The following is a 19,151-nucleotide window of genomic DNA, read 5'->3' as shown; positions in this document are numbered from 1 at the left end:
TTTTCTTTTGATTTGTACTAAATTTTGATATAATTATTAATATCCAAATTATCAACACGTATGACCCTTAGAGCCTGACAGAGATAATAGTACTTTATTGCTTAATTAAAGTGGATATCTTTTTTGTCTTTTAGTAAATAGTACCGATAAATTTTACCAAAAATTTCGAAAATATTTGAAGTAAACATAACCTAAATTATACATTTTATTGGATATTCATACGTTTTTGCATCAGAAATTCATTTATATATATATATATAGAAATATATTTTTTTCCGAAAACATAAAGTATATTTTTTGAATTAATAACTTTTTACTTCATAATTAATATTTGTTCTTTAATTTTTTTTTATTGTGAAATATAAAAAATTATGTATATAATATAAAAATAATATTTTTAAATTATTATTGTGAAAAAAATATCTATATTATGTAAATATTGTATATATTTTTATCATTTTATTAATATTTATCGAAAATTATGTCAGTAATAATTTGTTGGGTGAACATAAACTTATTTATATCAATGTTAATTAGAATTTCTACATATTATACAAAATAAATAAATAAATAAATCAATAGTGCGGATAGTGCATGTTTCCATATAATATTGTGTTATATTAAAATATGTGTTATAAAATTTATATATTGTATTACGTTAAATAAAATTATTTCATATATTATCAGAATATATATTGTATATTTATTATCTATGCTATTAGATATGCGATATCCAATATATATATCTAATATATATATATATATGAGACACTTATATTATGCTATGAAATTGGAGATCTAGTCACTGGCAATTAATTAAATAAATCAGATTATAAATATATTATTATTATTATTATTATTATTAGAAAGTTGTGAAGAATAATTTAGGGGCAGTGTATATAATTTATACTTATTGTTAGGTCAAAGTGAGACAAATAAAAAAGTTTAGCCTATAATTAATCAATTAATTATTAATTTAGGTATTAGCTAGCTTGCTAGGGTTTGGACGCTAGCTTAGACTTGTAGGACAACGCCATATCACCTCAATCAAATTGAAGTACCGACGATTTTGTTTATTTAATATTTTGAAATTATTTTAAAATTATATATTAGTTTGTGAAAAACCTAAGGGCGTAATTAGTTTTTATTTAATTTCGATATTTTTATTTAAATTTTAATTTAAATAATATTTTATAAGAAGAAATTATATATTTTTGGGTAAATTGTTTTTTGTAGTTCCGTAATTCGACATTTTTATCATTTAGTCTTATAACTGAAACATGTCGCAAACTAGTCTCGTAAATAGAAAATTTTCGCAATTTTAGTCATTTGGTACCGAAGATGCCTATATGGCACCCATGTAGCTCGTCGAGGACACGTGTCCGCCCAGTCGGCGACACTTGGCGGACATGTGGATTTTTATTTTTATTTTTAAAACTTTTTAATTTTTAGTTTTTATATTCTTTGAAAATTTTTAATTTTTTACAAAAAAGATAAAATAAATAAATTAAAAATTTTATAAAAAAAACTAAAACACTACAAGAATTAAGTAAAAAAACTTCGAAAAAAATGATTCATAACTTAAAAGGGTTCCGAAGCAAATTAATTTATGCTTCGAAAATTGTCTCGGAATCGTACCCGAAGAGAAAAGTTTGTTGCCATTTATGTTGTTTCGAACTTTCCGAGACTATTTCCAAAGGCTTCGAAATTTCCGAAACAATTGTTAGATTTTTTTTCAATAAATAAATATATTTTGAAACCTAGCGCTATATAATAAATTCATTTCAAATTGCTTTGTAATTTCCAAGGCAAATGTTAATTTTTTTTTTTAAAAAAATAAATATATATAAAGACCCACCCCTGCCCGCCGTTGCTGCCTGTCCGCCCGCCGCTGCATTCAGCTGCCTGTCGTTGCTGCCACTTTTTCCGAAGATTAAAACAAAGGAGGAGAAGAAGAAGAAATAGCCTCCACCGCTCCCACCCGCCGTTGCTGCACCTGCCTCCGGAGACGGAGAGAAAACAAACGAGGAGAAGAAGAAGAAAGAGAATGCTCTGCACGTCGCTGCTGCCCCCGTCGCTGTTGCACCTGCTGTCGGAGATGGAGAGAAAACGAAGGAAGAGAATAAGAATAAAGAAAATGCCCTGCCGTTGTCTTTGTCACCGCCATTTTCGGAGAAGAAGAAGAATCAGGAAGGGCTGCGCTGACGCTGATGCCGCCGGTCCGCTGCTGTCGGAAAAAAAAAAGAAGAAGAAAGAGGAGCCACTACTGTCACCGTGACCGCCGTTGTCTCCTTTGTCACTGTCGGACAAGAAGAAGAAGAAAGAAGAGCTGCAGTTGTCTCCGCCACCACTGTTGTCTCCTTCGTTGCAATTTTCAACGCATCCGCCATCGAAGAAAAAAAAAAAAAAAAAAAGAATGAGAGATTTGAATGTTAGGGTGTAGAAGGTTTGGTGTAGGAAGAAAAAGGGATGGGATCCTCAGCATCATCCCCTCCATACTCCAATCCCTGCCCCACACACACCCATGTATCTATACATGAGTTTGTGATGATGCTGAGAGTGGGGCAGGGAGGGGAAGTTGTTGAGGATCCCCTCCCGATCCTCAGCAACATCCCCTTCCTGCCCCACACACACCTATGTATAGATATATGGAGGTGTATCTAAAAAGTCAAACTTTATTGATACACATCTTTGTATCTATACATGGGTGTGTGATGATGCTGAGAGTGGGACAGAGAGGGGATCCTCAGCATCATCCCCTCCCCGCCCCACATACACCCATGTATAGATATATGGGGGTGTATCTAAAAAGTCAACTTTATAGATACATGTGATCATGTTTAGAGTGGGGCAGGGTGGGGATCCTTAGCATCATCTCCTCCCTGCCCCACACAAACTCATGTATAGATACATGGGTGTGTATCTATACCCATGTATTTATACATGAGTGTGTGATAATGCTGAGAGTGGGGCAGGGAGGGGTGATGCTGAGGATCCCCTTCGAAAAAAGGGGAAGAGATCCTCAACGTCATCATCTCCCTGCCCCACACACACCCATGTATCTATATATGGGTTTTTTATGATACTAAGAGTGGGTCAGGGAGGGGTGATGCTTATTCGGGAGGGGATCCTTAGTATCATCCCCTCCATGCCCCACAGTATCTATAAAGTTAACTTTATAGATACACACACATGTATCTATACATAGGTGTGTGATGATGCTGAGAGTGGGGTAGGGAGAGGTGATGCTGACGATCCTCTCCCGAAAAAAAGGCGTGGAAATTCTCAACATCATCCCCTCCATGCCCCATACACACCCATGTATAGATATATGGGTGTGTGATGATACTGAGAGTAGGACAGGGAGTGGTGATGTTGAGGATCCCCCTCCCGAAAAAGGGGAGGGGAACCTCAGCATCATCTCCTCCCTGACCCACACACACTCATGTATATATACATGAGTGTGTATCTATAAAGTCAGCTTTAGAGATACACACTAATGTATCTATGCATAGGTGTATGATGATGCTGAAAGTGGGACAGGGAGGGGTGATGCTGAGGATCCTCTCCCGATTCTTTGAGAGCGGATCCTAAGCATCACCCCTCCCTGCCCCACACAAACCCATGTATAACTTTATAAATACAAACCCATGTATTTATAAATGGGTGTGTGATGATACTAGGAGTGGGACAAGGAGGGGTAATGCTGAGGATCCCCTCCCGAAGAAAGGTGAGGGGATCCTCAACATCATCACCTCCTTGCCCCCACAAACCCATGTATAGATACATGGGTGTGTATCTATTAAGTCAACTTTATAAATACACACCCATGTATCTATACATGGGTTTTTTATGATGCTGAGAGTGGAGCAATGATGGGTGATGCTGAGGATCCCCTCCCGAATAAAGGGGAGAGGATTCTCAGCACCATCCCTTCCCTGCCGCTCCCTGCCCCACACACACCAATGTGTAGATACATAGGTGTTTCTCTATAAAGTCACCTTTATAGATAAACACCCATGTATCTATACATGAGTGTGTGATGATGCTGAGAGTGGGGCAGGGAGGGTTGATGCTGATGATGCTCTCCCAAAGAAAGGGGAAGGGATAGTCAGCATCATCCGCTCTTTGACCCACACACACCAGTGTATAGATACATATGTGCATACCTATAAAGTCAATTTTATAGATACACAATCATGTATCAATACATGGGTTTGTGATGATGCTGAGGGTGGGGCAGGGAGGGGTGATTCTGAGGATCCCCTCCCCAGATCATTGGGAGGGGATCCTCAGAATCACCCCTCCCTGCCACAACACACCAATGTATAGATACACGGGTGATGTTGAGGATCTCCCGAAAAAAGGGGTGATGTTGAGGATCTCCTCCCGAAAAAAGGGGAGAGGATCCTCAGCATCATCACCTCTCTGCCCCACACACACCCATGTATCAATACAAGGGTGTGTGATGATGCTGATAGTGGGGATGGGAGGGGTAATGCTGACGATCTCCTCCCAAAGAAGGGGGAGGGGATCCTCAGCATCATCCCCTCCCTGCCACACACACACCCATGTATAAATACATAGGTGTGTATCTATGAAGTTGTACATGGGTGTGTATCTATAAAGTTGACTTTATAGATACACACCCATGTATCTATACATGGGTGTGTGATAATGCTGAGAATAAGGCAGCGAAGGGATCCTCAACATCATCCCTTTTCTGCCGCCAACACACACTAATGTATAGATATATGGGTGTGTATCTATAACGTCAGCTTTATAGATACACACCCATGTATCTATACATGGGTGTGTGATGATGCTGAGATCGGGGCAGGGAGTGGTAATGTTGAGAATCTCCTCCCCTTTTTGACTTTCTAGATACACACCTATGTATCTATGCATGAGTGTGTGATGATATTGAGAGTGTGGCAGTTAGGGGTGATGCTGAGGATCACCTCCCGAAGAAAGGGGAGAAGATCCTAAACATCATCACCTCCCTGCCCCACACACACCCTTGTATATATACATGGGTGTGTATCTAAAAAGTAAATTTTATAGATACACACCCACGTATCAATATATGGGTGTGTGATAATGCTGAGAGTGGGGCAATGAGGGGTGATGCTTAGGATGCCCTCCCAAAAAAATGGGAGGGGATCCTCAGCACCATCACCTCTCTGCCCCACACACACCAATGTATCAATACAAGGGTGTGTGATGATGTTGAGAGTGGGGCTGGGAGGCGTAATGCTGACGATCTCCTCCTAAAGAAATGAGAGGGGATCCTTAGCATCATCCCCTCCCTGCCCCTATACATGGGTGTGTATCTATAAATACATGGGTGTGTGATAATGCTGAAAATAGGGCAATGAGGGGATCCTCAACATCATCCCCTTTCTGCCGCCCACACACACTCATGCATAGATATATGGGTGTGTATCTATAAAGTCAGCTTTATGGATACACACCCATGTATCTATGCATGAGTGTGTGATGATACTGAGAGTGTGGCAGGGATGGGTGATCCTGAGGATCACCTCTCGAAGAAACGGGAATGGATCCTCAACATCATCACCTCCCTGCCCAACACACACACATGTATAGATACATAGGTGTGTATCTATTAAGTCAACTTTATATATACACAACCATGTATATACACACCCATGTATCTCTATACATGGTTGTGTGATGATGCTGAGAGTGGGGCTGGGAAGGGTGATGCTGACGATGCACTCCCAAAGAAAGCGGAGGGGATCCTCAACATCATTCCCTCCCTCCTCACACACATCCATGTAATGATAAATGGATGTGTATCTATAAAGTCAACTTTATAGATACATGGTTGTGTGATGATGCTGAGAATAGGGCAGAGAGGGGATCCTCAGCATCATCCCCTCCCTGCCCCCCATACACACTCATGTTTAGATACATGGATGTGTATTTATAAAACTGACCTTATAGAATGACACCCATGTATCTATATATGGGTGTGTGATGATGCTGAGAATAGGGCAGCGAGGGGATCCTTAGCATCATCCCCTCTCTGCCGCCCACACACACTCATGTATAGATACTTGGTTGTGTATCTATAAAGCACACATGGGTGTATCTATAAAGCCAGCTTTATAGATACACACCCATGTATCTCTATACATGGGTGTGTGAGGATACTGAGAGTGTGGCAGGGCGGGGTGATGCTGAGGATCACCTTCCGAAGAAAGGGGAGGGGATCCTCAACATCATCACCTCCCTGCCCCCCACACACACACATGTATAGATACATAGGTGTGTATCTATTAAGTCGACTTTATAAATACACACCCTTGTATCTCTATACAGGGATGTGTGATGATGCTGAGAGTGGGGTTGGGAAGGGTGATGCTGACGATGCCCTCCCAAAGAAAGCAGACGGGATCCTCAACATCATTCCCTCCCTGCCCCACACACATCCATGTAATGATACATGGGTGTGTATCTATAAAGTCAACTTTATAGATACATGGGTGTGTGATGATGCTGAGAATAGGGCAGCGAGGGGATCCTCAGCTTCATCCCCTCCCTGCCCCCCATACACACTCATGTATAGATACATGGATGTTTATTTATAAAACTGACCTTATAGAATGACACACATGTATCAATATATGGGTGTGTGATGATGCTAAGAGTAGGGCAGGGAGGGGTGATGCTTAGTATCCCCTCCCGAATAAAGGGCAGGCGATCCTCAACATGATCACCTCCCTGCCCCACACACACCCATGTATAGATACATGGGTGTGTATTTATAAAGTCAATTTCATAGATACACATCCATGTATCTATACAGGGGTTTTTGATGATGCTGAGAGTGGGGCAGGGAAGGGTTATGCTAAGGATCCCCTCCCGATTCTTTAGGAGGAGATCCTCAACACCATCCCCTTCCTGCCCCACACACACCCATGTATAAATACTTGACTCTGTATCTATATAATCTTTATAGATACACACTCATGTATCTATACATAGGTGTTTGATGATGCTGAGAGTGGGGCAGGGAGGGGATCCTCAACATCATCATGTGTGGGCAGGGAGGTGATGATGCTGAGGATCCCCTCCCTGCCCCACTCTCAACATCATCAAACACCTATGTATAGATACATGAGTGTGTATCTATAAAGACTATATAGATACAGAGTCAAGTATATCTATACATGGGTGTGTGTAGGGCAGGGAGAAGGTGATGCTGAGGATCTCCTCCACATGAGTGTGTGTGGGGCAAGGAGAGGTGATGCGTAGGATTCATTCCCAAGGAATCGGTAAGGGATCCTCAACATCACTTATCCCTGCCCCACTCTTAGCATCATCACATACCCATGTATTGATACGTGGGTGTGTATCTATAAAATTTACTTTTTATATACACACCCATGTCATGTATCTATACATGGGCGTGTGTGGGGCAGGGAGTGGATGATGCTGAGGATCCCCTCCCCTTTCTTTGGGAGGGGATCCTCAGCATCACCTCTTCGAGCCCCACTCTAAGCATCATGACACACCCATGTATAGATACAAGGGGTGTGTGGGGCAGGGAGGTGATGATGCTGACGATCCCCTTCCTGCCCCACTCTAAGCATCATCACACACCAATCTATACATGGGTGTATATCTATAAATTTTGACTTTATAGATACACACCCATGCATCTATACATGGGTGTGTGTGGGGCCGGGAGGGATGATGCTGAGGATCCCCTCCCGAAAAAAGGTAAGGGGATCTTCAATATCATCATATCCGTGCCCCTCCCGGCCCCACACACACCCATGTAATGATGTTAAGAGTGGGACAAGGAGGGGTGATGTTGAGGATCCCCTTCCGAAAAAAAGGGAGGGGATTCTCAGCATCATCACTTCTCTGCCCCACACATACCAATGTATCAATACAAGGGTGTGTGATGATGCTGAGAGTGGGGCTGGGAGGGGTAATGCTGACGATCTCCTTTCAAAGAAAGGGGAGGGGATCCTCAGCATCATCCCCGCCCTATCCCACACACACCCATGTATTTATACATGGGTATGTGATAGTATTGAGAATAGGGCAGCGATGGGATCCTCAGCATCATCCCCTCTCTGCCGCCCACACACACTCATGTATAGATATATGGGTGTGTATCTATAAAGTACACACCCATATATCTATACATGGGTGTGTGATGATGTTGAGATTGGGGCAGGGAGTGGTGATGATGAGGATCCCCTCCCAAAAATGGGATCCTCACCATCATCCCTTTCCTGCCTCACACACATTCATGTATAGATACATGCGTGTGTATCTATGAAGTTGACTTTATAGATACACACCCATGTATCTATGCATGGGTGTGTGATGATGCTAAGAGTGGGGCAGGTAGGGGTGATGTTGAGGATCACCTCCCGAAGAAAGGGGAAGGGATCCTCAACATCATCACCTCCCTGCCCCACACACACCCATGTAAAGATATATAGGTGTGTATCTATTAAGTCAACTTTATAGATACACACTCGTGTATCTCTATACATAGGTGTGTGATGATGCTGAGAGTGGGGCTTGGAGGGGTGATGTTGACGATGCCCTTCCAAAAAAAGGGGAGGGGATCCTCAACATCATTCTCTCCCTTCCTCACACACATCCATGTAATGATACATGGGGGTGTATCTACAAAGGCAACTTTATAGATACATGGGTGCGTGATGATGCTGAAAATAGGGCAGCTAGGGGATCCTCAGCATCATCCCCTCCCCGCCCCCCACACACACTCATGTATAGATACTTGGATGTGTATCTATAAAACTGACCTTATAGAATGACACCCATGTATCTATATATGGTTTTGTGATGATGCTGAGTGTGGGGCAAGGATGGGTGATGCTTAGGATCCCCTCCCGAAAAAAAGGGACGGAATCCTCAATATCATCACCTCCTTGCCCCACACACACCCTTGTATATATGGGTGTGTATCTATAAAGTCAACTTCATAGATACACACCCATGTATCTATACTTGGGTTTTTTATGATGATGAGAGTGGGGCAGGGAAGGGTGATGTTGAGGATACCCTCCCGATTCTTTGGGATGGGATTCTCAACATCATCCCCTCCTTGCCCCGCATACACCCATGTATAGATACTTGACTCTCTATCCATAAAGTCTTTATAGATACACACTCATGTATCTATACATAGATGTTCGAAGATGCTGAGAGTGGGGCAGAGAGGGGATCCTCAGCATCATCATCTCCCTGCTCCTGTGTATCTATGAAGTCAACTCTATAGATATACAACCATGTATCTATAAATGGGTGTGTCATGATGCTTAGAGTGGGGCTGGGAGGGGTGATGCTGAGAATCGCCTCTCGAAAAAAAGGGAGGGGATCCTCAGCATCATCCCCTCCCTGCCCCCGCAAACACCCATGTATTGATACATGGGTGTATGATAATGCTGAGAGTGGGGCATAGAGGGTGATGCTGACGATCCCCTCTCGAAGAAAAGAGAGGGGATCCTCAACATCATCCCTTCCCTGCCCCACACAAACTCATGTATCTATACACAGGTGTGTGATGATGTTGAGACTGTGGCAGGGAGAAGTGATGCTGACATTCCCCTCCCGAAGAAAAGGGTGGGAATCCTCAGCATCAACCTCTCCATGCCCCACACACACCCATGTATAGATACATGGGTGTGTATTAAGAAAGTGAACTTTATAGATACACAACCATGTATCTATACATGGGTGTGTGATGATGCTAAGAGTGAGGTAGGGAGGGGTGATGCTGAGGATTCCCTCCATAAAAAAAGGGTAGGGGCTCCTCAGCATCATCCCCTCCCTGCCCCACACACACCTATATATAGATACATGGGTTTATATCTATAAAGTTGACTTTATAGATGTGATGATGCTGTGAGTGGGGCAGGTAGGGGTGATGTTGGGGATCCCCTCCCGAAGAAAATGGAGGGGATCCTCAGCATCATCCCGTCCCTGTCCACACAAACTAACGTATAAATACATGGGTGTGTATGTATAAAGTTGACTTTATAGATACACACCCATGTATCTATGCATAGGTGTATGATGATGCTGAGAGTGGGGTAAGGTGGTGTGATGGAGCGGATTCCCAGCATCATCCCCTCACTTTATAGATACACACCCGTGTATCTATACATGGGTTTATGATGATACTGAGAGTGGGGCAGGGAGGGGATCCTCAGTATCATCACCTCCCTGCCCCACACACACCTATGTATAGATATATAGGTGTGTATCTTTAAAATCAACTTTATATATACACACTCGTGTATCTATACATGGGTGTTTCCTGATGCTTAGAGTGGGGCTGGGATGGGTGATACTGAGGATCCCCTTCACAAAAAATGAGAAGGGATCTTCAGCATCATCCTCTCTCTGCTCCACACACACCTATGTATCAATACATGGGTGTGTGATGATGCTGAGAATGGGGCAGGGAGAAGTGATGCTGAGGATCCCTTACCGATTCTTTAGGAAATGATCCTAAGCATCACCCCTCCCGCCCCACACAAACCCATGTATCTATACATGAGTGTGTGATGATGCTGAGAGTGGGTCAGGAAGGGATGATGTTGAGGATCCTCTCCCGAAGAAAGGTGAGGAGATCCTTAACATCATCACCTCTCTTCCCCTCCCTGCCCCACACACACCCATGTATCTATATACATGGGTCTGTATCTATTAAGTCAGTTTTATAGATACACACCCATGTATCAATACAATGGTGTGATAGAATGCTGAAAGTGGGGCTGGGAGGGGTAATGCTGACAATCCCCTCCCAAAAGAATGGGGGGATCCTCTGCATCATCCCCTCCCTGTCCCCCATACACACTCATGTATAGATACATGGGTGTGTATCAACTTTATAGATACACACCCATGTATCTATTCATAGGTGTATGATGATGCTGAGAGTGAGATAGGGATGGGTGATGTTGAGGATTCCCTCCCAAAAAAATGGGAAGTGATTATCATCCCTTCCCTGCCCCGCACACACTCATATATAGAAACATGGGTTTGTATCTATAAACTTGACTTTATAGATACACACCCATGTATGATGATGCAAAGAGTGGGGCAGGGAGGGGTAATGCTGAGGATCCCCTTCCCTTTTTTCGGAAAGGGATCCTCAGCATAAGCTTTATAGATACACACTCATGTATCTATACATGAGTGTATGATGATGCTGAGAGTGGGGCAGGAGGGGTGATGTTGAGGATCCCCTTTCCTTTTTTCGGAAAGGGGATCCTCAGCATCACCCCTCCTTGCCCCACACACACCCATATATAGATACATTGGTGTGTATCTATAAAGTTGAGAGTGGGGCAAGGAGGGGTGATGTTGAAGATCCCCTCCCGAAAAAAAGGGATGGGATCCTCAGCATCATCTTATCCTTGCCCCACAGAAATCCATGTATAGATGCATTGGTGTGTATCTATAATACAAACTTATGTATCTATACATGGGTGTGTGATAATGCTGAGAGTTGGGCAGGGAGGAGTGATGCTGAGGATCCCCTCCAGAAGAAAGGGGAGGGGATCCTCAGCATCATTTCCTCCCTGTCTCATAAACTTATGTATAGATACATGGGTGTGTATCTATAATTCAACTTTATACACACACCTATGTATCTATACATAGGTGTGTGATGATGCTGAGAGTGGAGTGGTGATGTTGAGGATCTCCTACCGAAGAAAGGGGAAGGGATCCTCAGCATCATCCCTTCCCTGTCCCATACACACCCATGTATAGATACATTTGAGTGTATCTATTAAATCAACTTTATAGATACACACCCATATATTTATAAATGGGTTTTTTATGATGCTGAGGGTGGGCAGGTATGGGTGATGCTGAGGATCCCCTCCCGAAGGAAAGGGGGGGAGATCCTCAACATCATCCCCTCCCCGCCCCACACACACCCATGTAGGTGTGTGTGGGGGCAGGGAGGGGTGATTCTGGGAGGGTATGATGCACACCCATGTATCTATACATGGGTGTGTGATGATGCTGAGAGAGGATAATGCTGAGGATCCTCTCCCCGGTGTGTAATGATGCTGAGAGTGGGGTAAAGATGGGTGATAGTGAGGATCCCCTTTCGAAGAACGAAGAGAAAGACACTAAGCGAGAGAGAGAAAGAGAAATAAGAGACAGAGAAAAAGAGAAAACAATAGAGAGACACTGAGAGAGAGAGAGAAAGAGCGAGTGAGAGAGGGAGAGAAAGAGATAACAAGATAGAGAGAGGAGATTGTGAAAACAAAAAGGGAGAATTTGAATTTGAATTTGAATTTAGTTTTTAATAAAATTTTAGTTTTGTTTCGAAATTTTCAAGACTATTTTATATAATAAAATATATATTTTATTTAATTTCGAAAATTTTGAGACTATAAAATATAATAAAATATATCTTTACATTGGACTCGAAATTTCCGAGATCACTCCGAGACTATATAATATAATAAAATATGTATTTAATTTAGTTTCGGAAATTTCGAGACTATATAATATAATAAAATATATATTTAATTTAATCTCAAAAATTCCGAGGTCATTTAATATAATAAAATATATATTTAATTTAGTCTCAAAAATTTCGAGGCCGTGTAATATAATAAAATATATATTTAATTTAGTTTCAAAAATTCTAAGGCCATTTAGTATAATAAAATATATATTTAATTTAGTTTCAGAAATTCCGAGGTCATTTGATATAATAAAAATATATATTTAACTTAGTCTCGGAGATTTCGAGACCATTTAATATAATAAAATATATATTTAATTTAGTCTCGAAAATTTTGAACCAATTTAATATAGTAAAATATATTTTTAATTTAGTCTCGGAAAATCCGAAGCCATTTAATATAATAATATATATTTTTACATTGATCTCGGAAATTTCGAAGCCATTTATTTTGGTTTCGGAAGTTCCGAAGCCATTTTAACTATCTGAATCCACCTAATTTTAAAATATATTTTATTTGTTTTTTTACATCCTCGGAATCAATTTCTAGGAAATTTTTCGAACACAAATCACATTTTTCTTGTAGTGAAATAAAGATTAACGTTTCGAGATGTCGCTCCGGCGAGCCACGCGGGTACCACTTAGGTATCTCCGGCACCAGATGACTAAAAATACGAAATTTTTCACTTACAAAATTAGTTTATGACATACTCATGTTATGAAACTAAAATAATAAAAGATTTATGTTAAAAAACAAAAAGAAAAAATAATTTATCCTACATTTTTATTAATAATTTTACGGGCCCTTACTAGTATAAAATTTTGTTTGATATGAATTAAGGTATTTATCTTTTTGTCCAAATATAAATAAATATTTTTTTTTAAGTATGATTTCCATTATATATTGTAAATATTTTTATATTTATTTTACATTAATTTTATTAAAATTATTTAAAATATGTGGACAAGATATTTAAATATATAAAATATTATGAATTGTTGTTAAAATATAATTAAAATTCACGTAAAACAAAATAATAAAAAAAATACCTTTGGATGTCGCACGGAATAGTAGTAAATATATAGTATAATAGGACTTTGTTTATTTTGAAATTTTATATTATTTTCTTTAGCGTGAAATGATATATAATTCTTTTAAAATTTTAATTTTATTTTATAAAATATAATATTTCATTACTATTTAAATATATAAGAGATCAAAATTTAAAAATATATAATATAATATAAATAAATGTTAAATATAATAGTTAAAATAAAAAATATATTTTAATAAAAGATATATTTTATGTAATGTTTTCTTAAATAAATATAACTATGGGTAAATATTGAAAAATAAATGTTCTCTCCGTTTTAATTCAAAGTATTATTTTTAGTCTGTCCCACTTCAAAGTATTTCTTTTCTATTTTAGAAAAAATAATCATATACAATATCAAAATATTTTTAACTTTTACTTAAATTACAAACATATCATTACACATACAATTATTTTATATATAAAGTCAAATGGCAAAAATATCAAAAAAAAATTTATATATTTTCACTAACTAATAAAATATTATTATTTATTAATTTACTACAAAACTCCAAATACACCTTTCGTTTTAGACGGATGGAGTACTACGTTGTAGAAAGTGATTTTTTCTAGAAAGTATATGGTGGTTTGTTTCTTTTCCAAATATTTTTTAACATATTTTTTTTAAAAAAATAATATATTACATATATTTATTTAATTATATATTATATAGACAATATTTTACATTTTACATTAAAAAATTTTGTTCAAACCAAAACACAAAAAGAAAACATTTTGAATTTATTTGATTGTGATTTGAAATGTAATATTATATTTAAATAATAATTTAATTCGATATTTTTGAAAAAAAAATATTATATTTTTATTAAAAATTTTGAAAATAAATAATGTTATTTCAGTTTAAAAATCACAAATAACAAACTTATAATACGAGTGTAAACAAGTGTTCATAGGTGTTTTAATTTTATTTTACTTTTTAATAATTTTGAAAATAAATAAAATTGTGAGAATATATTTTTATTTAAAATTAATATATTATATATACTTATTATTTTTATATTATATACATAATTTTTTATGTCCCACGTAGTAATATATCTTTTCAAACTAAAATATAAAACAAACAAACAAATGCCTTTGTTTGATTTGAATTTAATTTTTTTTTTACAAAACTATCGTATTAAAATATTATTTAAAAAAAAATATTTCATACCAAATGCACTATCAAACAAACCAATTTGTATGCATGTATTATTATTATATTATTTACCCGAATATTTTATTTTAAAGAAAATATCACATTCAATTTACTATTTAAATTAAAATTTAAAATAAAAATAGAAGATCAAACCTCAAAGTAGACAAACTTTTCAATTATTAATTACTACTCTATCTAAGATAATTATTTTATATTTTTCTTTATTAAACTTATGCATAATTTATTTATATAAAATAATTTTATATATTCATAATTTTATTATTTTTACTTTAATAAACAAAATAATCAATTAGTTTAAGACAAAAGAAATACAAATTATAAGATCAAAACAATAATATAAAATGATATAAAGTGATCATAAAGTATAAAAGTATATATATATATATATATAATTGGAGACCGAATATAATTAATTGACTAATGGTACACTATTATTGACCAATTAATAATTTCGTTTACAATGATTTATCAAATATTTTCTATTGTAAATCAAATTTCCTTGGATTAATTAATTTTTATACAATATTTTTAAAATAAAAAATAATTAAATATATTTAATCTATACTTCAAATTTTATCCTATTACATTACTCAAATAAATATACACTTTTCTCTTTCATCGTATTATTTACTTTCCAAATTATCAAATTTAATACTACTTACCTGAATTCCCGTGTTGAAAACAAATATTGCACCATATTTAGGACGAAACGATCAAAACCACAATTTTATCTAATAATAATTATTATTATATTTATGGTATCAAATCAACAAATCCACCATTAATTAAATAACTAATTAATTAATATTATTCTCGAATTACTTAACACATAGTGATGCACCACTAATAAATTAATTTAATAAATCAACTAGATAATGCTCCATTTCTGTATGTCATTGTGTTAATAAAGTTGCCTAATTAAATAATTGATTGCTTATATATACTGATTAAATAAATAATTGAGACATTTTAAGATTAATTATTGGAATGTATATATTCAATATATACATGCAATTATATATAAATTAGAAAAAAAAAATGTTAAAAGAACAATTTAGATGTATAATGATCACATGTATATATACATTGTGATAATAGAGAAAAATAATCGAATCATATTTTTAAAATATATATATAAGGTTGAATTACTAAATTATAATATAATAATATAAATTTATAGGACTTCCTCCGTGCAGTTGGAAGGACTATGTTTACGTTTTGCACGTAGATTTTTTAATATTAGTATTATATTGGACTGTAATAAAAAAGACAAAAATACTTATATTAGTATGGTGTAATGTAAAAGTAATGGCATTTGTATAATATATCGTAAATTGAAATTGTATTTATTATGTTAAATAGGTAGTACAATTACTAAATTAGGAAATTGTAAGCTTGTTTTGGGACGGACGAAAATGAAAAATGATAACCTTTCAATGGGACGGAGGGAGTCTTATATTTTTATGTTCACGGTATCATTAAATAATAATTCGTTTGTCCATTAACAATCTATTCATTTTTTTATTTTCGGCCATCTCAAGTATCTATTTCTTTTTTTTAGTAACTGTACTATCTACTTAACGTTACAAATATCCTTCCAATTTACATTATATTACACAAATGTCATTACATTTATATCATACAATACCAATAAGAGCAATTTAGTCTTTTTATCTTTATTTCTAATATATTCTAATATAATACTAATATTTCTAAAATTCCGTATAAAAAATAAATGGATATATAGATACGAGACAGAGGGAATACTGTAAACTTGTAAATTTGTTGTAAATATTTTTATTTTTATTTTGAAAAGCTATACATGCATTTGGATATATTAAGTTGGATTATCAAAAGTTATTATTAAATATAATATTTTGAAGAAAAAAAATAAATAGTAAACATATTTATATATAGCGAAAAGAAAAACACAAAAGAATATACCCTACTTTTTTGTCATTTTGTATGGTCATATTTTAATTAAATGAAATTAAAAATATTTTTGTATCCGGCTTGAGACAGGTTTTTGGGTCGTGTCATTTTTGTAGTTCTAATAAAATATAAATAAAAATAAATAATTAAAATATTTATAAATAAAATATATATATAAGTATATAATTTAAATTAGTTTAAGATTCGATTATTTTTTAAATTTGTTATACTTTTAGAAATTGAGTAAATGTTTTTTTATATTAAAGAATATTGTTGTACTATATAAAAAAAAATATTTTCTCTGTCCCGACTATCGTGATCATGTATTAGTAAAAATAACTATCGTATAATAAAAATAATTTTAGATTAACATTAAAATAACTAATTAATATAATTAAAATTAAAAAATTATAAATTATAAAATTTAATATGAGATAAAGTGTATAAATCTTTTATAAAAAAAAAAGTGACAGAATAAAGTAAAACATATGAAAATAAAAAAATAGACATGAACTTTTGTTTTTAATAAGCCAAAATTATAATAATTATTTAATCGGTATAATTTTTAATAAAAATAATTAGTTTTTAAAAAATATAATATTCAAATATTATTTAAGTTACAATAAAAAATAAATAAATTCAATCCAATTTAACTTTACCAATAATAATTATTATCAAACTGCGTATTTGTTTATTTATCATTTCAAATCAAAATCAACATTATTCATACAGTTGTCAATAAAAATATACTCCCTCCCTCCTTCGATTTTCATTTACATTTTACGTCATTGTACTTAATTACAAATATTCTTATATTAATTAAAGTAATTTTGCAATTTTTTAAAAAATTTTATAATATTTTGATATAATAATCAATACTAAAAAAATCACATACAAAAAATAAACTAAATCTTTAGAGTCTAAGAAAAATAATATTATTTTCTCTAAAACAAAATATTATAGCAACATACTATTTAAATAGAATCTAAAAACAACTTATCATTTCAAACTAAAAAAAAACACAAATAATAATAATAATAATTAATTATTAATAATAACTACATGTGTGTATATATAAATATATATATATATAACTGGTCATCATAGCATTTTTCATTCTGCCTGCTTTACAAAAAATCCCATAAATGGAAAACAGCAAAGCTCCTCCGCCGGAGCTTTGTGTAGACAATCTGCGGGTCATCAAACTCCTCGGAAAAGGCGCCACCGGCACCGTCTTCCTCGTCTCCGACGTCTCCTCCGATCATCCCTTCGCTCTCAAGGTAGTCCAAAAATCCTCCGCCCGCCACCACGCCGACCGCCGGGCCCGCCACGAGATCGCCGTCCTCAGCCGCCTCGCCGCCGGCCACCCCTTTCTGCCGCCGCTAATTGGATTTTCTGAGGATCGCGACTTCATATGCTGGGGCATTCCGTACTGCCCCGGCGGTGACCTCAACGCCCTCCGCCACCGCCAGAGCGACGGCGTCTTCTCCGCCGCCGTCATCCGCTTCTACGTGGCGGAGATCGTCTCCGCCGTCGAGTACCTCCACGGCCGCGGCATTGTCTACCGCGACCTCAAGCCGGAAAACATTCTCGTGCAGCTCTCCGGTCACGTGACCCTCACGGACTTCGACTTGTCACGTGACTTGCAGGCGCGGCGGGAGCCCGGCGCCGGCCGCCGCGCACGTGACTTTTACTCCGACCGCGAGGAGGACAAGCCGACGAGGAAAAAGAAAAGAACCTTCCAGAAGAAATCCAAGAGCGCACGTGTTTCGCCCGTGAGCAGAAGAGCTCCGGCCGCCGCCGCTGCCGCCGCCGGCGACTCCTCCGCCGACGAGCGGTGCTACTCCTTCGTCGGCACGGAGGAATACCTTTCGCCGGAGGTCATACGCGGCGACGGCCACGACTTCGCCGTCGATTGGTGGGCCGTCGGAATCCTCGCCTACGAAATGTTGTACGGAACGACGCCGTTCAAGGGAAGAGATCGGAAAGACACTTTCCGGCGAATACTTCTCGCCGACCCAAAATTCATGGGAAAACCCAATTTACTAACAGACTTGATCAAAAATCTACTCGAAAAAGATCCCACGCGCCGCCTTGGGTACGGCGGCGCGTCGGAGATTAAGGGTCACGGCTTCTTCCGTGGATTGAGGTGGGAATTGCTAACGGAAGTCTCACGGCCGCCGTTTCTGCCGTTAGAATCTGAGAGGGATCAGATGACGGGAAATCCCGCCGTTAGTTTCGTCGAGTATTTTCAGGCCCAGCCGCCGCCGTTACGGTCGCCGTCACTGGATGAGACTCACGATAACGTCTCATTAACGGAGTTCTAACGTAACATATATACAAATTTATATATAATATGTAAAATGTCTAATTTTATTTCAAATACCCATATGTACATTAAAAAAATATAAATAAAATCAAGAAATTAAACGTA

At 36.9% G+C, this 19,151-nt stretch overlaps 1 protein-coding gene across 1 annotated transcript; it reads left to right on the top strand.

The window, feature by feature from the left end:
* Positions 1-17,843: 17,843 nt before the first annotated feature.
* LOC127258982 (serine/threonine-protein kinase UCNL-like) lies at positions 17,844-19,151 on the top strand. Its single transcript, XM_051286090.1, has one exon. The coding sequence runs from the start codon at positions 17,863-17,865 to the stop codon at positions 19,042-19,044; it is 1,182 nt and encodes a 393-aa protein (XP_051142047.1). The 5' UTR covers positions 17,844-17,862; the 3' UTR covers positions 19,045-19,151.

The sequence above is a fragment of the Andrographis paniculata genome, unplaced genomic scaffold (assembly GCF_009805555.1).
Source record: "Andrographis paniculata isolate CXL003 unplaced genomic scaffold, ASM980555v1 Contig5END, whole genome shotgun sequence".
Taxonomy (NCBI): domain Eukaryota; kingdom Viridiplantae; phylum Streptophyta; class Magnoliopsida; order Lamiales; family Acanthaceae; genus Andrographis; species Andrographis paniculata.
Note: the sequence above shows the minus strand (reverse complement) of the source record. Positions and strands in the feature narration are given on the sequence as shown.